Here is a 27,754-nt window from a genome sequence, read left to right as displayed (position 1 = left end):
CCTCTTTAACCTTAACTGAGCTACCCAAACCGGTCTCACATTCTTCCATTTTACTCTTAGAAAGACAACCCCAGGATGTAAAAATGTTAAACTTATGTATTCATGATAGATTTCTTTGCCTCTGTTTTCCTGTGGTTTCTTTTTTAAAGCAGCAACCAACTTAAACTATTTTTTCTTTACTGCAGCATGTAATTGTTTAATATCAGAAAGTGGCTACGTAAAGCAGAGGAATTTTCTTGTATAACCCAAACCATAAGCATAAGCTATATGTTATGCATCACCTTAGTCAAAACTGATAATAAAATTCTACTGTTTTGCTTAATTTATCCACGTAGATGTCTGTCACGACAGAGATCCACTTTCTGCAGATCCTTCTGTAATAGTGCAAAATTTGTGCACCTTCAAGGAATCTATCATCTGTAGAATTTCAATTTCTGCTAGTTGCCTGAGATATCCTGTAACCAGTGCCATTGGTCTGCACAGTTCCACCTGTTTCCCCATCTCCCTCTCCCTCTCCCTCTCACTCTCTGAAAAGCATGCACTACCTCCGCCCCTCAAAAAATGCCCTCCATCAGTCACCCCAAACAATGCACTCCCTCCCTTCTTCCAACAAAACACCTTCCTTCTTTCTTTCCACACCCCTGCACGTCTTTCCCACAGCCCCCCATCCATCAGATTCATTCCCCCCACCACCGCAGGTCCTCTCCCCACCGTCCTGCAGTCCCCTCCTTTCCTCCCTCTCACTCAATTCACAGAGCTATGTCGACCTGTCTGTCAGCAATGCAGCACATCCCTTTTTTGAATCGAGAAACTACCTGTACCACGTGATTACAATTGCATTTTTTCTAAAAGACTTTGTCAAGGGTTTTATCAAATTCCCTGACATAATCCTGATCATGATTCCTATATCTGACAATTTTCTCTCTCTATTTGGAATGTTGACGACTTATCAATGTTTGTTTTGGCATGTATGTTCACTTTGTTCTGAAGTATTTAAATCAGCATTTTACAGCACATCTTAATGGCATTTTGTTTTGTTTCATTCTCTAGACTGATCTTGAGGAACTTATTTTGAATTGGTCAGAAAACCACAGTATAGGTGCCATTATACAAAAATATGTAAGTATTTTTAAAGTTTTTTTTTTACTTTTAAAGAGAAAATTCAACCCCTCCCAATCTGGTAATGGCTGCAAATTTCTAATTGAGCTCTTCGTTCTAAGGAATTGAATTTCAGCAGGGGATGCTGCATTTCACCCAGTGACCCTAGTCTAGGGAAGGGGAAAGGTTCATGTTTCTTCTGACCGACTTTCAGTTGTCAGTTGAAAGCAGGATCAGACAAATCCAATGTGGTCAAATTTCATGCTAAAGTCGTTTACGTAATAAGTTCAGTTAAGCTTACAAGTAACCTGTTTACTGATGCTCAGTTTGACTTCTGCCAAGATCACTTAGTTTCAGACCTTGCCACTGCCTCAATCTAAACGTATGCTAAAGATTTGAATGCTAGATGTAAGGAGTGATACCCTTGATGGGAAGGATTCCTGGTAAAACTGATATCTGTGGGAATTGGTATGAGGGAGCTTACCCTGGCTGGTGTCATGTTCAATATAGGGTTAGGTGATTGGCTTCCGAAAAAAGCCATCAAGATAACAAAATAACCGATATCACTGCAGGAGCTCCTGTGTCGGAGCCCAAAAATCTTCAGCTGATTCATAATGACCTTTCTATGCAATGAACTCTGATAATGAAGCAATTGTGTTGCACGCTGTAGATCTTGGATAAAATCAGACTTGAACTAAGTGGCAAATAGCATTCATGCCACACAGCTGCTGAGCAGTCTCCAAGTAAACCCCTTTTCTTCCTTGTCTTGTAATTGCTTAAATCATTGAATCTCCCACAATCAAATTTCCTTGGACCATCATTGACACAAAGTGGACCAGCCCCGTAAATAGTTACAAGAGTTGCATGCAGGGTGGTCCTATAATTAAACAGGAACCGGGACGGTTTAGTATATAGTGAAGCTATAGGCTGTTTTCTTTAAGCCTGTTTTCAAAGTTTGGACTGCTCTTATTGCCACCATTGGACAGTGAATGGTATGGAACTATATTGCTTGTTGAAATACTCAAATTCCTTGCTGATAAATGGTGGTCTGTTACTTGTGACCAGCATCTCCAGAATTCCATGTATTGCAAAAGATGCTCACAACTTTTCAATTGTCTATGCATGACCAAATATTTTGAATAGGCATCCACAATGACTAAAAACATAGAGCCCATAAAAGGGCATTATCAACATGTAACAGAGTCCAGAGTTTACTGGGCCATTTCTAAGAATTGCATATTCTGCTCCGAGGGACTCACCTGATTCTTGAGCTTGTCCTGCATTTACAAGGCACAAGCCAGGAACATGATGAAAATATCTCTGTTTGCCTGGATAAGTTCAATCCTGACGATATTCAGGAAGGTGAATACCATCCAGGGCAGACAGACTACCTGATTGTCAACCCATCCACGATATCAGACTTCACTGACTGGTAGAGGAGTAAATGTGTATAATATCTGCACTAATGGACTGCAGCAACGTGTCAATGGTTCTTCAGCACATTCCAAACCCATGACCTCTACTGCTGTATCAAATTATGGTTCTCACCTCTTCTGATGTCAATATCTGTGGAGTGAAACAGTGAGCCATTCTGCAGATATCCTCTGTACTGCTCCCAAAAGTCTTATTCATTATTGCTGATTTGTAATGAAGTTGTATTTTTTGCTTTCATGAAATAAATCATTGTTAATTAAGAGCCATGCTTTCTTCTGTAAAGATGACAGTCGTGTATCCTCTGCTGTTGGTAATTAGATTGGTCACAGACAAAGGAGGATTGGTGGCAGCGACCTACCTCCAATAACCTTTTACTCTGAACCACATACTGGCACAGGCTACAGATAACATGTCAATAATCTCAATTGGTAATATCACACCTATCACCTTGAATGAGGGCAGAAGGTGAATGGCAACACTGCCACCTGCAAGTTTCCTTCTAATTTACACAGCAACCTTAGAAATATCTCACTGTGTTTCTTCTTCATTGCTGGGTCAAAATCCTAGAATTTCCAACTCAAAGCATTCTTGAGGTGTACACTACATGAACTGCATTGGTTTAAGAAAGTGGCTTACTGCTGTTTTCCTGGGCAACTGGACATTGGCAAGGTTGGTATTTATTGCTTATGATGCCCTCATTTATTTTTCTTATTTTAAGTAAACATTTTTGAACATTCTTGACATCCTGAATTCAATTTACAAGGACAATACCTGGACTGGAAGGTTTGAGTTATCAGGAGAGGTTGGACAGGCTGGGACTTTTTCACTGGAGTGTAGGAGACTGAGGGATATATAAAATCATGACAGGCATAGATAAGGTAGATAGATGACTGCTTTTCTGTTTGGTAGGGGAGTCTAAAACTAAAGGAATAGGTTTAAGGTGAGAGGGGAAAGATACACAAGAGCCCGGGGGGCATTTTTTTAAGAGGGTGGTGAGCCTCTGGAACAGCTGCTAGAGGAAATGAATACAATTTCATCATTTAAGAAACATTTAGACAGGTACATGGATGAGATAGGTATGGAGGAATATGGACCAAATGTAAGTAAATGGGACTAGTTTAAATTGTGAAAACTGGGCAGCATCGGAAAGTTGGGCCAAAGGGCCTGTTTCCATGCTGTAGACCTCTAAATGTTTTCTCTTGGAGCTGCAGTTGGATTTAAAAACTGTTATGATAAACATGGTTAAACTCTGAAGGATTCATTGGTGCAGAAGTTCCTACAGCTGTGTAACACCAAGGAATCCTGAAGTATTTAAGCAGAAGATTTCAAAATGGCCGTTTATTGCAACGACCAAAGTCCTTGTGTGCTCAAAGAACACTTTTTAGTCACCAAATTAAATATTAGCTAAGTTGTTTTACATTTGATGCAATGGATACATATTGAAATTGGTATTTTTTTTTCAGTCAAAGGACTTGGTGAAGACCTATCCTCCATTTGTGAACTTCTTTGAAATGAGCAAAGATACTATTGGGAAGTGTGAAAGGCAGAAACCAAGGTTTCATGCCTTCTTAAAGGTATGGGCTTTATTTGACTATTTGTATACCCTGGTTTCTAATCCTTTCTGTGAAGGGTGCAGATATCTTTCCATCTACCTGGAACCATTGACAGTGAATTCAACTGACTACTTTGTATACATGTCCATACTGAAAGCTGCTTCCAGTAATGTTTTAACTCTGTCTAAAGAAGAGTCACGTGAGACTCGAAACATTAACTCCCTTTCTCTCCACAGATGCTGCCAGACCTGCTGAGATTCTCAGCATTTTCTGTTTTCATTTTAGATTTCCAAAATCCACACTATTTTGTCTGTTTAAGAAGGACGTTAAATGTTTCATCTGGCAAACCTCTTTAAAATAGTTGTGGGGCAAGATGACTAGGATGGAAGGTTTCAGCTAACCATTTTCCTTCATCTGAAAGATGTTTGCCTCCTATCATGTAGAAAGATATCTACCTTTGCATGACAATTGTGCACAACAGCTGTAAAGAACTTGTCACTACAGGACAGTTTATGTAATTTCTTGATGTTAAAATTTTAAATGAGACTTATTTTAGCGTTTTGAAGTTAATTGACAGATCGATCATTTTCTGACGAGAATTTTTTATAAAGTTTTTCTTTTATTCCCCTCATCTTCTCTACAGATTAATCAAGCTAAACCTGAATGTGGTCGCCAGAGCCTGGCTGAATTGCTTATCCGGCCTGTGCAGAGGTTGCCAAGTGTGGCCTTGCTGTTGAACGGTACTGAAAATCTTGGAAATGTTAATGTAGAATGTTTTCACAATGCACAAATTAGTCTGGACAATCCAAACTCTTTCTTTTTACCACAATCTGTATCAAAATCTATTTGTGATTTCAACCAAATCTCTGCTTTCAAAGATTTTGCATATCTGCTGTGAGAAATAATTATGTAGTGTAGTTATTTCAATTCATCTGTTTAGAGCTGTTAAATGACATACCTCTGGAGCAAGTAGGAATTGAACTCGGGCCTCCTGGCTCAGAGATACGGACACCACCCCCGTATTAATCAATGTCTAACTAATTTCTTTATACATTACGTTTGAAAGCTAAGGTTTGAAGCACACATCTTAATTATTAGACCAGACCAGGCAAGATGGCAGACTTCCTTCCCTAAAGGGCATTAGTGAACCAGAGGTTTTTACATCAGTTGAGAGCTGCACGGTTGTTCCACAATTTCTTTCGCTCAAATTTCACCATTTGATTTTGTGGGATTCAAACCTAATGTTCTCAGAACTTAAGTGTGTGGTTCTGGGTCACTAATTACATTACTACTACAACACCTCCCTACTGTTGTGGACAATTGCACTTGGCTACAGGTAAATTGATGAGAATTAAGTTAAAAAGGTTTTGTCGGTTCCCTTGCTTTCTGCAGACCCAGTCTAGTGACAATGCTCTTTACTGACCAAACAAGCCAAGTCCTAGCTTTGTTTTTGAGCCAGTCTTAGTATTGATGCCCTACCTAGATAGCAACTTGTGCCCTTGCCACATTGTAATTTCTTCTAACTGTTGTTAAACTTGAAGTCCTGACTTAATTAACTGAATGAGGGCTGATAATGAATCTCACTTAAAGGTTGGCCTGATACACGATTTCTATATCAGCTTAGCATGATTTGAATGAAACTTTAATTTCATATTTGTAAGTTGCCTTGTGGTTTAACTCCAATCTATCTTTTTGTTTAGACCTTCGCAAGCATACCGATGATGATAATCCTGACAAAGTCAGTTTGGAAAATGCAATTGAGTTGCTAAAAGAAGTAATGACGTAGGTTCTGGTCTTTACTTTTAAACAAATGATGCATTGATAGTTAATTGACCAGGGCAATGTCCTTCATTTTCATACTGCATTATTCAAATGGTGAAATATGTATGTGAGTTGTACCGAATGGGTGGTTTTATGACAAGCTTAGATTTTATTCATTGTTCACATTCCTTACGGTTCTATCATCTATATTGCTTGTTGCTAATTTAGGATGTTTTTATTTGCGCGCTTGCAATCTGTTTCTTGTGTTTTGTGCCCTCAAACACACTTCCTGTTTTTTGCATACTTGTGCTGTCTCTCTTCTTTGCAAATCATGGTTTTTGGACATGGGGACCTTCACTCTCTGGGTTTTAGTTTGCTTCCTCTAATCCCAAAAGTTTAAGTTAAATTTGCCAGTCATGTGGTTTTGAATTTTTTAATTGATTTTTAAAATAGCTGTTGGATGGCTATAAGGAAGTGGTTTTGGTTAAAAATAAAATCGGAAAATTGGGTAAAACCATTTGCAGTAGAGTCTCTACACTTTTAAAAAAATTCTCAATTTGCTCAAAGCTCTTTGGAGTTTTTAAAAATATTCATTTTTTTTCTAATGTAGGCAAATATAGCCGTCAAGTTGTGCCAACGCAGTGTCATCAGAAGTGAGATGAATAAACAGTTGATCTGTTTTGGTGGTACACTGGGAGCACTCTGTCTTGAACTAGTTACTGAATTTGTATCAACACAAATAGACAGATGTGGCCTTGATCATAGATCGTAGAAACCCTACACTGTGGAAACAGGCCCTTCGGCCCAACAAGTCCACACCGAACCTCAGAGCATCCCACCCAGACCCCATCCCCCTGAAACCTACCTAATCTACACATCCCTGAACACTGTGGGCAATTTAGCATGGCCAATCCACCTAGCCCGCACATCTTTGGACTGTGGGAGGAACCAGAGCACCCGGAGGAAACCCACGCAGACGTGGGGAGGATGTGCAAACTCCACACAGACAGTCGCCTGAGGCTGGAATCGAACCCAGGTCCCTGGCACTGTGATGCAGTAGTGCTAACCACTGAGCCACTGTGCTGCCCCACCTGCTTGCTTTAATATTATTCCAAAAAAGCAATGCTAACATTTAAAATTTGGATGCTTCTGACGAGTGTGCCTCCTCTTTAGCGTATCTGATAATTTTGAAGAAAGAATTAGTTAATTGCTGTGTTAAAATGAATTCACAATATTGTACTGTATGGAGTTATAGCTTACTGAAAGGGTACAGTATGGACTAATGGATGTTATTGGGGTGCTCCCTTTAGCTGGAAACTAGCTAATATTTTGGAGTTCATGATGGTAATTGGATTGACTCAAACTAGGAAAGTAAACATATTTTAATCATATTTGGCCTATCATCTCTGCACGAACTCTCTAAATGAGCATTATGACTCTGTGCCAGTTTCCTTCCATTTTCCCATATCCCCCCCGACATTGTCTCTGTTCAGATAATTATCTAATGCTCTCTTGACTCTATTGATTGAACCTGCCTCTATGACACTTCTAGGCATTCCATCTTGAGCCACTTGATTTGTGAAAGGGTTTTTTGTTTCCGCACATTGCATTTTTTCTTCTTTTGCCAGTCACTTCACATCTGTACACTGTCATTCTCAATTCTTTTGAGTGGAAAATTTTTTTTTTCCCTGTCTGCCTTGTGCAACCACTCAAGATTTTTAAAAGATGATAACTTGGCAAATAAAAGATACTAGGGAATAATTTCTCTTTACTGCATACAATATATGAAAAACCCTGCCTGTTTTGATCAGTGTTCTGAAAGCTGAACACAAATGCGCCAAGAATTTTCAGTCTTCCATTCTCGTTACTTTTTAGGCATATCAATGAAGATAAAAGGAAAACTGAAGGTCAACGACAAATCTTTGATGTTGTCTATGAAGTAGATGGTTGTCCTGTAAGTACATAACTGCTTTAATGTAACTACAGGTATGTGCTTTTTGATCTACTGGATGAGATGGAATATCATCGATTGTGCCTCTAATTTTGTATAATTTCCTGCAATTTTCCTTTTGAAACCTGCTGGTGGACTCAGAAGAATTTCATACAGTGTCTAACTATATGGGCAAAGTTTCTGAGTTGTAACTGCAGTTTGTCGGTTGACGGTAGTTGGATGATTCATAATGTGTCACCGACTAATTTCACGATGTTAGTGAACCATTTCACAGTTGCCAATACTGATGTCAATGCTTGAAGTTTGTGCTTTTTTTCGTCTAATTTGTCATTTGATGCTTGTGTGCAAAATGGTCACTTGATGCTTTATGCCTTAAAATGGTAAAAAGTTGTTTTTAATGCAATTTTTTGAAAAAAATAACCTTGTTCATGATATCAAGTACTTTCCTTTTGCCTTTTATATAGGCCAACTTATTGTCATCTCACCGCAGTCTTGTCCAGCGAGTTGAGACCATTGTGTTAGATGATGACTTGTGCGACCGCGGTGAACAGGTCACATTATTCTTATTCAATGACTGCCTGGAGGTAAGAGTACTCGTTTCTTTAGTTCTGAGAAAGGTGTGTAACTGACTAAGTTGAATTCTACTTGCAATAATCATTGCATGGCACAGATACAAACCGGGTTTATGTACATTAGCTTGTAAAATAAATCTTTATATATTCAAAAGAATCTGTGTGACTTGAAAGGACACTAGTGAGTTCCAAAACAATCAATTTGATAATACAACATGAAATTTGTGGCACTTGTGTGGATAAAGACTCTTTGATGTGGCATTCACAGTTTTCTTTTGGAGTATATCATTCTTAAAGATTCAGCAGACTGTCCCTAATGACAAAATTCTCAACTGTTTTGTACTTGAAACATCTGTACGTTTGACCTCCAGTAGTGGAAGATCTTGTAGATTGGAGACAACAATAGTACAAACATGTTATCCACCTTATCTTCAGAATTACTTCCATAAAGTATTGGACTACATTTGGTGCCGGCCCACAAGATAGTCAGACATTCAATACTGGCTAGCTGTCTGAAAATATTGATCATTTGGCATTTGATTCAGTCAAATTCCATGACTCGAATTACAAAATCTACCAAGACTGGGAATGTTTTTGAGAAATTGTGCCCATATGTTAAGTTACACGTTCAAGTTTCTGCTAAGATTTAATGTGCATGATCACATATTCTAAGTCTTCAACAAACCATTGCAGTCATTACAAAATGCAATAGTTTTCTTCCTTCCTATTACCTAATACAATTAATGGATGTAGCTGAAGATGGGTTTACTGACAAGATGTGAGCCTTTCTAATAATGGTATCCATACCTCCATCTGTGAGTGATTTGGTGTTTAAAATTGGTAGAAACTGCTTCTGTCACAATTGTTATGATGCACAAGGAGCCCATTCAACACTCAGTCTCTGAATAAGCATCATGATTTAATGCCATTCTCCTGTCCTTTCCTTTGAACTCTGCATATTATTTCAGTTCAAATAATCATTTGATGCCTTACTGAATGACAGTTGAGCCTGCTTCCACTGCACTTTCACACAATGCATTGCAGACCTGAACCATTTGCTGTGTGAAAAATGCTTTTTCTCACATTGCATTTACTACTTTTGTGGATCACTTCATCTGTGTCCTCTCGTTCCTGATCCTTACAAATAGGGACAGCTTCTCTCTTCTATTCTATCCAGGTCCCTCATGATTTTTAAAATTTTGAATAAATCCTCCTTTGCTGCTGCCTTTCCAAGGGAAACAGTCCCAACTTCTGCAGTATATCTTCTAACTGAAGTTTCTTATTCCTGGAATTATTCTTGAAAACATCTTCCCCACTTCTTTGCAATGCATTCACATCCTTCCTGATGTATGGCACCCAGAACTGTATACAATACTCCAGCTGAGTTTTACCTCGTGTCTTATACAGATTTGGCATAAGATTTATGTTCTTGTAGCCAATGCCACTACTCAGAAGACCTAGGATACCATTTGAATTATTGACGGTTGCCACCTATCAAGCATATACACATCAGCTCTTTGCTGTACATCCTTTAGCATAGTACCTTTAGTTTATATCGTCTGTCCAATGTCTTTCTACCAGAATGCATTCACTTCATACTTCTCTGCTTTGAACTTCATCTGCCTACGTCAGCAACTTGTCTTTGTCCTTTTTTTTTAAGTTCTGCAATGTACTTCTCATAGTTTACAATGCTTCCATGTTTTGTATTTTTTGCAAACATTGAAATTGTTCCCTTGATCCAAAGTCAAGATTATCTAATATATCCAATTGCTATTTAAAGTTTTTGAAGATTTGTAGCTCGGGTTGTGGATGAAGTTGTAGACTTGCTCGCTGAGCTGGTGTGTTTGATTGCAGATGTTTTGTTGCCTTGCTAGGTAACATTGTTTAGTGCTCCTCCAGTGAAGCGTTGGTGTTCTTTCCCACTTGTTATTTATATGCCTTGGTTTACTGGGGTGGTTGGCACCACTTTCATGCAATCAAACACCAGCTTAGCAAGCAAGTCTACAACCCCATATTGCTATCTAAATTCACTCCTCAGTTATTGTCTCTCAAAGATTCTGCACTAGCAAGGTGGTCTGCAATTGCTGAGCTTATCTTCAGGCCTACTTGAGATCCTGTGGTGTACAAATTGGTTTCTTCGTAAATTACATGTTTTTAATCAAAAGTTAAACTCTTCCAGCTAATACGTGTGCACCTACAAAATGGATGCACTTTGGGGGGGGAAGAAAAACTTTCAAGCCAGAACAATTGGCAGGATTTTGCTTTTGGGCATTGCCAGTTTGTGAATTGAATCTTGATTCAACATAAGGTTGCAGAAAGATGGGTGCAGGTGATTTTGGTCATTATTTTATTTGTTTGAAATTGTGCCTTTTTTTTGTGGTTTAACTGATTATCCCTGGCATAAATGAGGAGAAAATCTAGTCATGTTTTTATTAAGTATTATTTTTATGTTTAAAATTTAGAATAATTTGAAGTAATGAACTTTTTTTGTTTCTCTGTAATGGTGAAGATTTTAAGTGCATAGACACAAAACTGTTCAGGTTTATCTTTCAAAACACTAATTGTCTTTTGCAGCCATGAAATCTTACGTGAAAGAACAATTGCTTGCTTTGTCTTATGCACCTGATGTGGCTAAAATTTCATTACAGATTGCAAGAAAGCGCCATAAAGTAATTAGTTCTTTCAAGAGTCCTCATGGTCAAACACGTCCCCCTGCCTCTCTGAAACACATTATGCTAATGCCTCTTTCCCAGATAAAGAGAGTATTGGATATTAAGGAGACTGATGGTTAGTACAAACATTAATGGAGGTTAAGCTTTTAAATGTATTTTGTTTTATTTCTCCTTGCTGCTCTGCAACATGTTGGAAAAATTTTCTTGAAATTATGGGTGGAAATGTTTAAATACTTTGATGTATCCATTTTGCTTGTGGTATGCAAGATGTACCTATTGTTTGTTGCATATTTTTTGTCCTTGGTTATTGGCGACAGGAAAGGAAGCAAGAATTATCATTTATTCCAAGTAATTAGACTGTGCTCATAGAGACAAAGTTATACAGCACTGAAACAGACCCTTTGATCCAACTCATCTATGCTGACCGGGTTTCCCAAACTAAACTAGTCCCATTTGCCACCATTTGGCCAACGTCCTTTGAACTCTTTATTCATTGTCACAACGTTTAAAGACACCCAAGTGCAATAACAAATTCATCAATAGGGATATAAACATACCATAAAAATAACAGATGGTTATGCATAGGACTGTCCCCTTTTCTTGTGAGGAATAACCATCAAAATGTTAGAGTCCTGATCTTATGCTGCAGGATTTAACTACTTCAGGACAATATTACCCAGGAAAATTATCCAAATCTATAAAATATTGCGGTAAACCTGCATCAGTTGACAATACTGAGAGATTATGACAGGCTTGGATTTACATCTGGAAGCCTTTAAAACGTTTTTTATTATAGAAAAGTGAATACTACTTGAGTTTAAGACAACTGCTATTCATATATTCTCAATGACTACAAATAATTTCATATTGATACCATTGTGCATTATAACTGCTGATATTTATTTAAAGGTAGTCTTTTGGGGAATGTCTATTTACTTCATGTTACTAGAGATATTCAGTGTTCACTACAGCTATGCAACACTACATAATGTACACTCTCGTTCAAATTGGGCAACAGCACAGTTAACAGTTTCCATTACTGGAGTGAATTCTTTTGCTTGGTTGTTGTATAGTGCCTTCCATTACCCTCACTTAAGTGGCCAACATTCATGTTTAAGTTAGTGCAAGTTGTCAGGCACCTTGTAAGGAATAATACAGTCGAGTCCAATGTTGTCCTGGCACAATACATTGATGTGATACTAAGGTTCCTTTTGAAATGAGGAGTTGCAATGTCCTAAGTTTTACTGTTGATTTGACAATCCCAGATTAAATTGCTTAAGAATTACTGCCATAGAGGAGACAAGTCAATAAAAAAAAAATTACTCCTTGCTGAGATCTCCTTACATACATTTAGCTTTTTTTAAAACTCTTTGCTTTTAAGTTACTTTCAGAGGAAAATTAGTTTCCAGAAGTGATATTATTAGAAATCGATTGTGCATTAGTACCATGTGCCTGAAGTTGATGGAAAAACAAGGATTTAAAGGGAAAGGTGGCCTCAGACACAATATTCCAGTGTGACTAACTGTCCAGTCACTCAAAAGTAATTGAAATCTGTCTTGTAGTATTTGGCCTTTAAACTGGCCTTAAAGGTACACCCTCAAAGCATGTAAACTTTGATTCATCCTGCAGTATTGAGCTTCTGAATTTTGAACCTGTTCAAAAAGGCAATAGTCAATTACTAGAGCTTCTGTCATCACCGTTCCCAAATGAATGCAGATTCCGTGCATCAGCTCGTGAGGAAGGCAGCGATGTTAACAATCAAACAGTAAGAGTAGAATAGCAAAACGCCAAGGCCCCTGCATCGAGGGGTCGTTAACAACCTGGGGCTGATGTGGGATTATCTTCATTTGTATATGTATCAAAAAAGAATGAAGATTTTCAACAAAAACATCAACACAAGTAGGCCAAAAGCACATAAGACATCAGCTTTATCAGCGAGCACTGATAACTGCAAACATGTCTTTTCAATAGTTATGCGTAATGCATTTACAAACAGAAACAGATTTCAGTATAGATCTTCTGATCAGTTTTCAATATTGACAACAAGCTGCTCAATGTAAATACTAAAATACTGTGATGCAGAATCAAAACATTGGCTTGTTTGTCAACAAAAGATTGTAGCTAATACAGAAGGATCTAGAATATCAATGTAGGTCATGATTAATGAATGCTCTCACCTTTCAAATTTTGCATTTTTAAAACTTTTTGGAACAGGACGAATATACAAATTATAGAAAATTAGGAAACACACCAGAGATAGTGATAGCTATTCAAATAGTAGCAATTGAAAGCCAGATATATAGTGTAATGATACTGTGTCTTTGAGATGTGTTCTGTCCTGTTTTTCTTGCAGAGGGGTGTTGTCACAGTGATGCTGAAATGTATTTAGACAGGCAGTAGTGAACAACTTTGACTTCTCCCTGTGTTTTTTTTTAAAGCAAGACAAATGAATCATGAGTGGGCGGGGTCAGGCTCTCACAGACCCAAAAAAGGACTTTAGTTTTGCTTTCAGTTAGTTGGTAGCTTTTGCTGGCTGCTGGAGCTGAAAGCTTGCGTTTGCTGCTGCTAGAGTGAAGTCCTTGACAGAGGGGATTCCTCTTTTAAAAAAAATCAAAAGGGCAGATTGTTTCTTTGTTTTCTTTCTGCTGGACTGGAGAGAGACAGCACATGAGATTAATAACTGTTGCTAAATTGCCTTTGCCAAGGATGTGTTTATGGGATGCTGCCTATATTAGAACAGTTAATGAATAGTGCCGAAATAATATATTATCTTGTTAAGTATTTCAATAGAGTAAAGTTATGCCAATTATTCTTCTTTATTGTATTTTAACGGTGCTGTAAGAATAAAGTGTACTTTGATTCAAGCTTAGTGGTGGAGCAATCAAATCCTATCTGGAATACAGTGCCTTATAATTTTTTTAAAAGCAAGTTAGGTTGTAGGCTATTTCCACAATGTACTTGACGTGAGGGGTGAATTTGTCTGCTCTATAACACTAGCTATAGGTAATCAGTTTTATACAGTCGGCATATACTAATACAAGTTTAAAACTTTGATCCCCTTTTAAACATCTCCTTATTTTTGCCCTGTCTGTTTGGCATAAGTCATAGGCATGGAAAACTGCAAAGCAGTTCAGTGTCCCCTATTTACAATGTGCTGAGATTCTTATGCTTGTCTGAATGTTGTTTTTCTTTTCCCCTGCAGTCTTTCTTCAGGTGCTTCCACTGGCTTGCAGGAGATATAAGGTGGCTAATTTGCTTATAAAAGGTCTCTGACTTGTCAGTTAAAAGTCATTGCTTACAACTGCTGAAGAAAAGATTGAACTGGTCTTTTTCATGTTTAAAATGAGTTTTCAGTGCAGAGAACAGACAGACACTGAGAACCATTCACGACAGTTGGTTGGCAGGCAAAAGATTTTTGTCATTCGTAACTGGTCACTAGTCCACAGACCAATAAACCTTCTCTTGCTGCCCAGCTCCATCTGTGTACAAAATCCTTCTGCTCCAATTCATCTGCAACTACTTGAACTATTGCTTGTTCAAACGGACTATTCCCCAGTGCTTGCTATAAGTGTTAGGTAACTTGCTTTTCAAAATATGCAGCAGTCTTTTAAAACGTTGGTTTTAAAACAGTTTTTTGTCCCTTTAGTCCATAGTTTTAAGAAGCATAAAAATAAAAATACAGTCTATATATTTATGCTAGGTAAAAATGTTGAATACAGTTTGCTGAAGGCTGACGGATGTTCATGGATACCCATTTTTGAGTTGAGAGATTAGTCCAGTTTTGAGTTGAGATCTGCCCAAATTCTACCCCTATTTTTAGCCAGGTGGTAGTGCCACACAACATAATGGTGGGTATCTGCAATGTGAGGATGGTGACTTGGTCTCCATATAGTGGTCACACTTCCTAAATACTGTCGTGAACAGGCGTAGACGTGGTAAAGCAGGTATTTTCCTCCTGTTGGTTCTCTTGCCACACGTTGCAAGCCATTCAGGACCGAGCTGGCATGATCTCTAATGGTATTATTGAGCCACTGTTTGTGACGGACATTTTATGTTCCTTCCCTGGAGTATAATCTGTGCTTTTACCATCCTTTTGGCCTCTACCAGTTGGTATTCAGCAACTAGGAGGAATAAGCATGATGTCAATATATTAATTAATAGAAATAGTAACATCTAATTAATTTCCTCAGCAAAGTACTGACTCTGGGTAGGGGTGGGGCAGGGGCAGAAATAAGTGAGAAAGAAGGAGACTAATGACTAAGGAAAAATGTCGTGCAGAACAAAATCTTCGAAGATGTGTGGATTATAAGTCTACATAAGTGACAAATAGAGGTTGCCTTGGGGCTGGAGCTGGATGCAGAAAGAAATATTTGCTTTTTTTCCCATGAGCAACTGTGCAAGATGTGAAGGGTCTCCAAGTATAGTGGATCATGTAAAATTGGCATGATGGCTAGAAAAATTTTGGTTCCTTTTGGTCTTGTCAAATTATTGTGTAGATTTCCTGTCTGAGTTTATTAGATGCAGTTAGAATACTGGATAGAATAATCAATTAATGATCACTTTAAGGCCTCTTCATATCACTGCTCTAATTAAGACGATAAAATGTAGGAGTAGAAGTGGACCATTCAACCTATCAAGTTTGCTTTGCCATTCAATGAGATTATGGTTGAACTGATCATCCTCAGTTCCATTTTCCTGATGATTTCTCCCCCAATACCTTTTGATTTCCTTACTGATTGCAAATCTCTCTCAGCCATTGATATACTTATGATCCAGCCGCAACAATACTATGCAAGAAAAGAATTCTACAGATTGACTACCCTCTAAAAAGAAATTTGTGTTCAATCTGTGCTTTAAATGGATAATCCTTCACTCTGTGGGAGAGGCTAGGACTAGAGAGGGTACAATTTGAAAGGGCAAAACCTCTTAGCATCTACTCTGACAAACCCCTAAAGAATCTCGTATGTTTCAACATCGTCTCCATTCTTCTCAACTCCTATGACTGGCCCAATCAACTTATCCTCATAACAGTTATGGAGGTATTTGCTTATCAACTGAGTGAACCTTCTCTGGATTGTCTCTAATGTTGGTATATCTTTCCTTAGCTGGGGAGACCAAAACTGTTCACTTTATTCTAGGCGTGGTCTAACTAGTGCTTTGGATTGTTTTGGTAATACTTTCCTATTTTTGTACACCATTCCCTTTGAAATAAAGGCCAACATTCCACATGCCTTCCTTGTTAACTAGTGAATTTTGTATGCCAGCTTTTTATGATTCATGCATGAGGACTCCCAAATCCCTCTTTGCCGCAGGTTTTTCCAGTCTTTTTCTCAATTTAAATAATGTTAAGTTTCTCTATTTTTCCCATATTATATTCCATCTGCCAGTTTTTAAGTTCAGTTAGTTAACCTGAACATATCTCTGTAGACTCTCATTCCTCACCACTTGTCTTCCCACTTGCTTTTGTCACCTACAAACTTGGCAATAGAATAGTCACTTGCTTCGCTCAAATAATCAATACATATTGTACATAATTGTAGCTCCAACATTGAATTTCTGTCACTTTACTAATTACAGACTGCTATCCTTACTCACTCTTCTACTAGTTCGCCAAACTCCCCTCTATGTTAGTGTGCTACCCTCAACACCATAGATTCTTAAGTAGCCTAAACTCTTGTACTTCACTGAATTTCTTTTGAAAATCCAGATACTCCATCTACGAGTTCCCATTTAGCTATCCCACTTGTTCTCTCCTGAAAGAATTCTAATATATTTGTCAGGCATGATTTCTCCTTCGTGAAGCCGTGGCAACTCTACTTAATCATACTATATAATAAAGATTATTTTCCCAATGACTGATGTTAAGCTAACTCGCTTATAGTCACTTGTTTTATTTTTGTCTCTCTCAGTTTTTTTTTTAACAATTGTCTTGCATTGACATTTTTCTGATCCTCTGAGACTTTGCTGGAATGTATCGATTCTTGGAAGATTGCTGCTAGTGCAACTTCTATCTCTGTAGCTCCTTCCTTTAGTAACTTTAGATGCAATGCATCAGGGGATTTATAGGCCTTAGCCCCATTTAGTTTCCCTGAGTACTTTTTGATCTAGTAACTATTGTATTTATTTCTTCCCCTCCCTGCAATTCAGTATTTTTTGAAATGCTATTAATGTCCTCTATCATGAAGACTGATGCAAAGTATTTATTCAACTTCCCTGCCATTTCCATAAAATCAGAATCCCTACAGCGTGGAATCAGGCCATTTGGTCCATTCAGTCCACACCAATCCTCTGAAGAGGAGCCCACTCAGACCGACCTGCTTTGCCAAATAAACCCACACTTCCCACGGCTAATCCACCTAGCCTGCACACTCCTGGACACAATGGGCAATTTAGCATGGCCAGTACACCTCATCTGCATATTTTTTGGACAGTGGGAGGAAACTGGAGCACCTGGAGGAAACCCACATAGACACAGGGAGAATGTGCAAACTCCACAGCTGCCCGAGGCTAACCACTGAGCCACCATGCTGCCCTAAATTTTCACATTTGTCGCCCCCGAACCCACCCAGTATTATTTCCTAGCCTCATTCTCTAAGGGACCTTTTTGTTCACTTTTTAAAATATATTAAAAGAATGTCTTTATCGTCAGTTTTTATATTACTTGATAGCTTACCCTCCTAGTTTACCTTTGCCCTTCTTGTTTTTTTGGTAATCTTTTGATGGCTTCTAAAAATTTTTCAGACCTATTTGCTTTATGACTGATCTTTGCCACATTTGTATGTTCGCTTCTTTCAATTTGACACTATCCTTAACTTGGTTAACCAAGATTGGTCTTCTCTTTATACATTGAGTACAATTTTGATCCCAGTGTTTAAGAAAGGATGTACAGACTGTGACGATACCATGGCTTTAAGAGATGCATTTTGTTCTTTTTTTTTAAATGAAGAGAGTTTGAGACTGAGGTGTGAGTGGTCCATTCTAAGTCAGTAAAATAAAGGTTTGAGGCCTTGGGGGCGTTTTGTTTTTAAGTTAGAACAATGGAAGCAACATGAATGGGTAGAGTCAGGCTCCCAACAGTTGTTGGGGTTTTGAAGCTGCCATACAGCATAATGCTTCAGTTCTGTCTCTGATATTTTGTCTTGTTCTTTACTCTTGGACTGGAGAAACTTTGCATGTGAGACAATTTTTTTACTGAATTTGTCATTGCCAAGGGTGTGTTTGTGGGATGTTACTATATTGGATAAGTTGCTGTTATTAGTTAAATAATCTATTATTCTGTTAAATTTTCCAGTAGAGTTAGTTATACTAGTTCTTCTTTCTTTTTGTTTGTATTTTAACTATAGGGCAAGAATGAAGTGTGTTTTGCTTATAGCCGAGTAGTATAACCAATTGAATTACACCTGGAACACAACGTTTGACACTTTCTTAAAATAAGACAAAACTTAGGATCCAGGCTGTGTCCTTAATATATTTGAAGGGAGTTTGGTCTGATCCATAACAAGGCATTTTGGGGAAGTTTAAAAGAGATCGACTAGGCTCATGCCTTGGTTGAAAGGATTGACTATCAAGAATGGCTAAATAGGTTGGGGAGGGTTCGATTCCAGCCCTGGGTGGCTGTCTGTGTGGAATTTGCACATTCCCCCATGTCTGCGTGGGTTTCCTCCCACAGTCCAAAGATGTGCAGGTTAGGTCAATTGGCTATGTTAAATTGATTATAGTGTCTAGGGTGGGAAATGTAGGGATAGGGTGGGGTGCGAGTCTGGGTGGGATAATCTTTGGAGAATTGGTGTGGCTCGATGGGCTGAATGGCCTGCTTCCACACTGTAGGGATTCTACGAGAAAGACAAGATTCTTGGAGCCCTTCAATGTCGATGTTAAGATGCTCCTGCTGGTGGAGGAAATCTCAAACTATGGAGACAAAATTACAGAATAAGAGGGCATTCATTTAAAACTGAGATGTGAAGGAATTTCTTCTGAAATAGTAAGTGTCTGGAATTTTCTACCCCAGAGAGTTGTGGAGGTGAGATCACTGAAAGCATTTTTCTTAGATTCTTAGAATCCCTATAGTGTGGAAACGAGCCATTCGGCCCAACAGGTTGACACCGACCCTCTGAACAGCATCCCGCCCAGACCTATCCGCCTCCCTGTAACCTTACATTTTCCATGGTTGACACGCCTAACCTACACATCCCGGAAGACGATGGGCAATTTAGCAAGGCCAATCCACCTAATTTGCATATCTTTGGACTATGGGAGGAAACCGGAGCACCCGGTGGAAACCCATGTGGACACGGGGAGAATATGCAAAGTCCACACAGACAGGTGCCTGCGGTAGAATTAAAGAAGAGGTAAATATTTGAAATGAGAGGTCAATGAGGAGCTGGCATGATATTGGAGGTGAGGCTTGTTATAGATCAGCCATGATCTAATAGTGGCAGGGGAGGCTTGCGCTGACAAATGTCTTCGTAATGCTTCTATTTCTTTTGTTCCTAAGGCTTGACAATTTTTACTTTAAAGACTAGGGGGGAGAAAAAAATCAATTAACTGCTTTATTTAAGCAAAGGCAACCAAATACCCCCTCTCTCAAACTCGTTGAAACACTCCACTCCAGCACACTCATCAGCCTCCGTCTGAAGTGCGAAGTTGTCTAATTCTGTATGCTCCCAATAGAAAGGATAGGAATCACTTAACCAGCTGAGACTTACTACTTGTTTTTGATTTAATCTGCTCTTTCACTGCACCCCTTGGATAAAAATGCTGCTTAAGACTAGCACCTTCAGAATTTAAACTGTAGATTTCAGTTTAATTCCATCTACTTAATAAATTAGTGTGTACAAATTTTTTTAAAAATTATGGTTTCTTACCCAGCAGTGTGCTCATTCTCTACAATTTTAAGAGGACTGAGTGTAATGTATCAGCATCAGGACGTATTGATAATGTTGTAATTGTCCCAAGTGCCAAAGAGTAAAAACTCAAAACTGAGTCTGGGAATTTGCCAGTTGATAAAATTTTTTGATCACTTGTTCATAATAAATCTGTAAGTTCCAGCAGCCAACGGGTTTCCTCTGCATGTGAGAACAGTGGCAGATTTCCTGACTGGCAAAGCAGAACATCCTAAACTGGGTTTGATGGATTTGAAGGCCTCAATCTGCCCAATTTGGGGGTGAATGGACTACTGAATGGGGAAAATAGGTTGGTGGCTGGACTTTACAGATAAATGATGAACAAGTGAAGGCAAAATTGCATCTGTTGACAATTTCCCAATTTTCAGTGTTTTGTTTTCATAGAATGGTTATGATAGAATCCCTACGATGTGAAAACGGGCCCTTTGGCTCAACAAGTCCACACTGACCCTCAGAGCATCCCACTGAGTCCCATCCCCCTATAACCCACCTAATCTACACATCTTTGAACAGTATGGGCAATTTAGCATGGCCAATCCACCTAACCTGCCGCAAACTCCACACAGACAGTCGCCAGAGGGTAGAATTGAACCCGGGTCCCTGGTGCTGTGAGGCAGCAGTGCTAGCCACTGAGCCACCATGCCACCCTGTTTTAGAGGCATGTGGACCAAACACAGGCAAATGGGAGTAGTTTAGTTAGAGAAACTTGGTCAGTGTGGACAAGTTGGACTGAAGGGTCTGTTCCTGTGCTGTATGACTGTATGATTCTGTGACTCCATAACTCACTAGATTTCAGGAGGCTTCAGTAGATTGGAAAACTGCTGATGTGAATGTCTTTATTCAAGAAGGGAGAAAGACAGAAAGTAGGAAACTCTATACCTGTTAGCTTAACATCTATCATTGGGAAAATGCTAGAATGCATTATTAAGGTAGAATAGCAAGATCTGGGTTAGTAGGTTGTTCTGATTGTGATCTTTGCAACTGATTTCTTCAGATGCTCCCAGAAGGACAAAGACCTATCTAGAGTCACTCTAAGTATGTGGGTTTGAGGTTATTCTTTAGTTTCTGGCCACCCATGTAGAAATTCAATACTTTGTTGGCACTGGCATTATGGAGGTGGAATATATCTCCACAATGTACAAATATGAACACTCTATGCTTTTCGAGGGATTCAGTGTGAGACACTATTCTGCTGTGGCAGCCTTGATGATAATTGTTTTACATTAATTGATTGCTCTGCATAATTGGATACTCATACTGTTGGGCAATTAAGTCACAACTTTATACAGCTTCACTTTGGTTCAAATTGTTTGAAGATTTAGAGAGTGGCAATTTTCTCTTTGTAGTGTTTAGGTTTCATTTGTCAGTGTTCTCTCTTTGTTTAAAATTTCTGATTTTTAACTGTTTACAATCCCACAGATACCAACAAAGCTCTAATAGAACACTAATTAACTATATTTTCACTTGTAACGAATGTCAGTTCCATATTTCACCATGAGATTCATCACAACCAAGCCTAAACCTGTTCTTCCCCGATATTATATTTTGCATCTTTGCTGCAGGGTCAGAATTGAGAATCATTATATTTCTTTTTCTTCACCAGAAAACAATCACAGGACTTAGAACCAGTTCTAGGCCATTTGACCCTTCTTACTCTGCTTACTCTACCTTTTGATAAGAACGTGCTGATATTGTTGTGATGTCAACACCATTTTCCTGTGTGCCACCTGATAACTCCATTGTCTCTGAAAAATCCCTCTAGGCTGATGCTATGACTAAATTCAATGACCCAAATTCCACTGATTTCTGCAGAAGGTAATGTCACTGATAATCTTTTGAGAGAGAGAAAAAAAATCCTCATCACACCTTAAAAGGGATACCTCTTATTTTTAAAATGTGTCCCCATGTTCTAGTCTCTCCCACATGGAAAACCATCCATCTGCATTTAGCTCAATGGTTCTTGATACAAATACAAGCATTTCAGACATATTAGCATTTCCTGCTATTGTACACTTCCTACAATATTGGAAGAAATGAAGTGTTGCTTTTACCAATTTGAACGTAGTGTATTTGTTAAATTTTTTATCTAATATTTGTTCTCAATTGCAGGATTTTATTAAAACAGTGGCTAGTTCATGGGTATCTTTTTAAGTTCATCTGTGGTTGTGATATTCTAAACAAAGTTGTCAGTGGTTGTATTACAGATTGCCGCAGTGCCTTTGCCTTGGTGGTACGACCTCCAACAGAACAATCAAACCTACTGTTCAGTTTCCAATTAATAGTGGAAGAACCCAAGAAGGATTATTGGTTAAGAATGCTTTGTCGACATGTGGCAAACACAATTTGCAAAGCAGATGCAGTAAGTCAAAAGATTTTGAGTGTCTTGGAACAAAAGGATGGGGATGTGGAGGAACTGGTGTCATCAATTTTCCTATTATTCATGAATTAGTAATTCAGAACTGTCCACTAAGATTCATCTTTGATACTTCAGCTTTTGCCTATTGCATGCAGCAGTGGCTATGGCGTGACAATATGAACACTGTGTAATGTGTTTGAATTTGGAAACTAAGCATAATGAACTGGCACATTTTTATTTTTGTTGCATGTGATTAAGAAAATGTACTCCTTTGTAAAAACACTAAGTTGCATACTTCTTTTAGTTAATTCAATTAATTGAGTTTTTGTGCTAGGAGTGTTTATTTTAAATTTTACTTTTATTTTAAGTTTTATTTTTGCTTTGTTATGATTCATTTGAAATGAAGTTCGAAATTGTTGTTTTTGTTTTTAACCAGCATTTTAGTTCAGTGCTGAGTTGGAGATCAGTACCTCTTTTTCACATAGCCAGAACCTGACGTGCCCCTTTTTAATTGCTCTTCTCTAGTACAACTGCTTCAAAATCATCTTGGTTTGTGCTTGCCTGCTTGTCCATCCACCGCCTTCTGGCTCTTGGATTACAATGTTGCTGTTTCCTTCCTTGTTTCTGTTATGATTGCCACATTTCTGAAATGTGGTACCTACAGCTGCTACTCACTAGATCTGATTCTAATTTGATTTCTTAATCATAACCTTTGCAGAGGCTTCCTTGGTCCTCTGCACTGGATTTTCTATGATTCTATGCTTTAGTACAGCATGTTTTTTCTTTGTGTCTCTGAAGCACTTTGTGGCTTTTTTTTTTGTCAACAGTGCTGCATAACACGTAATAATTTTGAAAGGATCCAGTTCCACAGAAGAACAAGAAAGGCAAGATTGGAGAAGTTATTAAGGAGCTATCAGCTGTTTTTTTACATTCTGCTTTTCAATTTAGCTGCTAACGGACTTTTACCTGAGCAATGTGCAGGATGGCATGGGGACTGCGATGAGAAATTGTGTCTGCGATGAGACATTTTGTCATTTGGGATATTACAAATCTGTCATTTGGGTTTTTTTTTGTGAAATGTTTGGAGAAACATTTCTGTCGCAGACAATTTCTGGCCTTTTCTTAAGTTGCTTCTCAGGAAACATTTTTATGGTTTTCCAACCAGTTGAGCTGAAAACTATGAAAATTATCAGTTTCACCCAGTTAGCTAGACCAAAACCCTATTTCAAGTGCCAAGGAAGTGGATGAGTGCTTAGGATAGATGGTGATGTAAGAAACCCAGTGATTGTGTGCTTTCCCATTGTTAATTATAAGTTCAACTTGCTTTTTTATTTCTCAAACATTTTCTGGCTAATTCTTTCTTCTAGTAAGCAAATCTGAACCCTCCATAGTCTGCCCTTCTAACCCCGAGTTGGAGGCTTTCTCAGAGGGTTTCTGACATGGGGTTTGCGTCGGAGTAGGACATAGTGATCTCTGCAATTGGCTGTGTCTTGTGGAGGACTGTGACCTAAACCAGCCTGTATCTTTAAAAGGACCTGGCAAAAGTTAGAAAGCTCAGGAATGGGTTTGAAAATCTGGAATCAGGTCCCACCCAACAGTTCTGAAGGTTTTTCAACTCAAATCAGCTGCGTGAAAATCTAGCCCCTCCCTACTTGCTGCACTTCCTTCGCACTTCCTTCCCCTTCCTTCTCTTTACTCTCACTGTATCTCTTTAATATTTCAGTAAAGTTGTATTATGTTTCCTGGATAATGTACCCTGAAAAGTCAGCAGGTCAAGTGGCTGTTGAGCTCATTTTTTAAAATTTTAAATCTAAATATATTAATCTTATAGTACTTTTGCAATTCCATTCATTTGAAGAGTCTGAGCGGGAGTTCCAAGTCATAACAGACTGTAAAAAGTAAAATAGTTTTCTGACTGCTCACACTGCATTTCTTTGTGGTACAAGGTGCACATAATTCCTGTATGCGAAAATTTTTAGATCTTCTCTTCAGCCACAGTGCCCTCCCACCCCCGGCAGACGTCTTTTAAGAATTAAAGTCAAAAAGAGGGATTCTATTTTTATGGAACAGTGCACCACCCTCCCAAACTGTGTTCATAATGAAACATTGAGAAAGTTTATGAAGGGTTGAGATTTTAATGACGTATAAGCTTTTGTTTGACAGCAGTGCCTTTCTTTCTGTGCACATTTTTCAGCTGCCCTACGAAGCTTTTCGTGCATTATGACCTACACATTATTATGGGCTTGTTGTAACCAAATGACTTTGTTCACTTCTAGGAAAATATTATTTTTAACACTGATCCAGAATCTCTTGAAGTCAACACAAAAGACATGGATAGCACATTAAGCAGAGCATCAAGAGCATTTAAAAAAACCTCAAAGAAGGTATGTCTTTTTTGTTTAAATCAAGAATTAAAGAAACTGAAGCAAATAAAATCTGTTTAGAAGTTGAAACCTGCTAATTACTCAAAGGTGCATTGAGCTGAATTAGTCATCTCCAGTCACTTTCAGTGGATATTAATTTGGGCCAATTCAGATTTGTTTGAAAAAACACTGTCCATACTGAGATGGTCTGTATTTAAAATGGTAATGGTCGTACCTGAATATCATTAGATGCTTAGGTAAAATATTTTCTTGTATATTTATCTCGACACGTTTTACTGTTTTTTTTTTAATCCCGCTCCTTCTATCTGTCAATTTCTTTTTAATTATCCACTATTTCCTATCCTCTATTCGACAAATAAAAAAAGGAATAACTTGTTTCTATGCAGACTCCAGCTCATTTTTCAAAATTGTTCATCTTGTGCATATGCTGATTTTGTGAATACTCATTAAATATTTAGAGACTGACATTTACTGTTAAATAGAATTGAGCTTGGAAAATTATTTTGAAGAATTATTGTTAAGCTCAACCTTTTTCTACAAATCAAATTTAGCACTCACATAATAATTACATAGTTATTAACTGAGTTATAGGCACAACCAAAAAGTTTAATTGGCTGCATGAGCTTAGCCTTCAAATTGAGTTCTTGTCTTGTGATTATGTTTATAGTCCTACAAACCTATGGGCATTACTGAAACTAGCACTACTCTGTTCCAAGAGGAATTGCATGTAATATTGTTTCTTCTGTAGTTTTGAGATTGAAATGAATGCTGTTAGTACGTACAAATTTGTGGTTGAATCACAGAGCTTGAGTTGTAATCATACGTATGGAATACATGTAGGAATTGGTCAAATAAAATGATAACTTTTCATATCATTTACTACTGCTTTCAATACAAGCGGACTAATTTTAAATTGATGTGCTTGAGGTGTACAATTTTGCAGTTCTGGCTCAAACGCATTTTGAGTGTTGCTTAAATGTTTAAATTGTTCTAAAAAATTTTTCAGTTGTACAACTAAACAACTGTTTATGTGAGTAATGCATCCTGTTCTAATTTGATGCTGTTGCTTTCTCAACTGAACCAATCTTGTGCAGCGCATATCAAAAGCTTTACACTATTGCTCTGTGCCCCACCCCCCACCCACCTTCTTCCTTGTTTTGCTGCTTGGCCTGCTGTGTTCATCCAGCCCTGCACCTTGTTGTCTCGGATTCTCCAGCATCTGCAGTTCCTACTATCTCTTCCTTGTTTTGTTTTGAAGTAGGTAATGCCATACTCCATCTTGCTCAAGTTCAACTGACATTCAAATTCTGTCCTCTTGTATTGCTGGGTCATTGTTTACAAGTTCCCCAACCATATCCTTGCCTACATTGATTTGAAATTTGAATTTCTACTTTACACTTCTTTATGATCTGTAAGTTCTCAAGTTTAATTCTTCACACACTCCAATTTTTATTTAACTTCCATTACCTGAATTCCATCTCTGGCATTGTCTCGCATAGCAAAATGAAACTTTCTTGTCATTGAGTCATTATGACAGATAGGAGGCTATTGGGTTCATGTTGGCTCTCTGAGCAGCCCAGTCAATCTCATTGATTTGCTTTGTCTGTAACCCTGCAAGTTTATTTCCTTAAAGTGCCTGTCTATCCAGGTTCACCCAGAGAATCATTACTGTTTGGCCCCTAGCTGTACTGGCTCTCTGAATGAGAATTGTAGCTTAGTGCCATTCTTTTCCTTTTTTCCCCCTAACCCTGCCATTTTATTTCTAATCAAATAGTCATCTTGTGCTCTCTTGAATGCCTCAATTGAATCTGCATCTACCACACTTCCAGAGAGTGTTTTACAGATCATAGCTATGCCCCACGCAAAAAGGTTTCCCACACTGCATTTGGATTGTAAAGGACAACTTCCAAGTTGTTAATACTTGATGCTTTTTTATATATAAAAAAACTTCCTCTTCCTTGCTGCTCTTGTTTAAATCTGTGCCTTAATCCTCTTACAACATCAGATATTGGGAACAGCTTTTCTTTGTTTACCTTGTGAAAATTTTGCCAAATAGCTTTCAAAACTCTCCTTGAGACCATCTTCAAAGTTTTCAACCTGACTTTGTAGCTAACTTACATCCTAGAAATATTCTGGTAGATTTCCTATGCACCCTGAAAGACCCTTCCCATTTTTTAAAAAGTGTGGTGGCCAGAGCTGGGTGTAATACTCAATTCTACTTCAATTATGGCTAATGAAGTTTTTGTATAACAACATTTCTCGCTTTTGTATTCTATCTCCTATTGATTGAAGCCAAGGATTTTATATGCTTTGTTAATTGTGCTCTCAATGTCTTCCCACCTTCATGGATTTATGCATTCAATTCCCCATGTTCTTTGTTTCTGCACATTCCCTTTAGAACTGTCATTAAGTATGTAGTGCTCTTTGGAGGGTCGGTGTGGACTTGATGGGCTGAATGGCTTGCTTCCGCACCCTAGAGATTCAATGGTTCCATATGAAAAGGTCTCTGTTCGCAATTAGTTTTCTGTCTGGTCTGATTGCTTGCAAAATTACGCACATCACTTCCAAAGTGGTGTTTTTCCTCCTTTTTTTTGTTTAAATGTTGCTCCCTTCTGTAGCAAAACCACAACTTATAATCACGGCTTTGCACAGGATGGGGGGAAATTGCAATGTGTGAATGCTGGTTATTGGCCCACAGTGGGGGTGATCTAATTTAAAGTTTTGATAGTCCATTACCAGTTATCCTTTGAAACAGTTTGTGTTGGGAGGCTTGGTTCTTTCCTCTACGAAAAGAGTTTTAAATTCAATTCTGTTTTTGGCAATATCTTTTCCCCCATATAAGTCTCTCTGTGTATTATTCATTTCAGATGAAGCTTAATGCACAGGTAACTATCCTTGGAAAGCCTTTTCAGCTATGATACCACTGTGTTTAAGTAGGTACTGTCTGAGGTACCATGAAGATCCCTCCTTCTCAACCTTCTGTCACCTGAGGCATAGTGACCCTTTTGCTTAAACCAGCATCACCTGTCTCTTCCCTAATAAGACAGCAGCCCTACAGTCCTCTGGGACT

The 27,754-nt window shown here is 38.3% G+C and overlaps 1 protein-coding gene across 1 annotated transcript in view; it reads left to right on the top strand.

The window, feature by feature from the left end:
* Positions 1-27,754, top strand: part of ect2 (epithelial cell transforming 2) — a 78,373-nt gene that overhangs the window by 37,303 nt on the left and 13,316 nt on the right. Inside the window, exons 12-20 of the mRNA XM_048604604.1 lie at positions 1,051-1,119; positions 3,996-4,106; positions 4,729-4,825; positions 5,786-5,867; positions 7,722-7,800; positions 8,262-8,381; positions 11,018-11,156; positions 22,149-22,303; positions 24,577-24,684. Of these exons, the coding sequence (XP_048460561.1) occupies positions 1,051-1,119; positions 3,996-4,106; positions 4,729-4,825; positions 5,786-5,867; positions 7,722-7,800; positions 8,262-8,381; positions 11,018-11,156; positions 22,149-22,303; positions 24,577-24,684 (960 nt within the window). The remainder of the gene's footprint in view (positions 1-1,050; positions 1,120-3,995; positions 4,107-4,728; positions 4,826-5,785; positions 5,868-7,721; positions 7,801-8,261; positions 8,382-11,017; positions 11,157-22,148; positions 22,304-24,576; positions 24,685-27,754) is intronic.

Source organism: Rhincodon typus, chromosome 13 (genome assembly GCF_021869965.1).
Source record: "Rhincodon typus isolate 14 chromosome 13, sRhiTyp1.1, whole genome shotgun sequence".
Taxonomy (NCBI): domain Eukaryota; kingdom Metazoa; phylum Chordata; class Chondrichthyes; order Orectolobiformes; family Rhincodontidae; genus Rhincodon; species Rhincodon typus.
The sequence above is the reverse complement of the archived record's forward strand: the minus strand, read 5'-3'. Positions and strand labels throughout refer to the sequence as shown.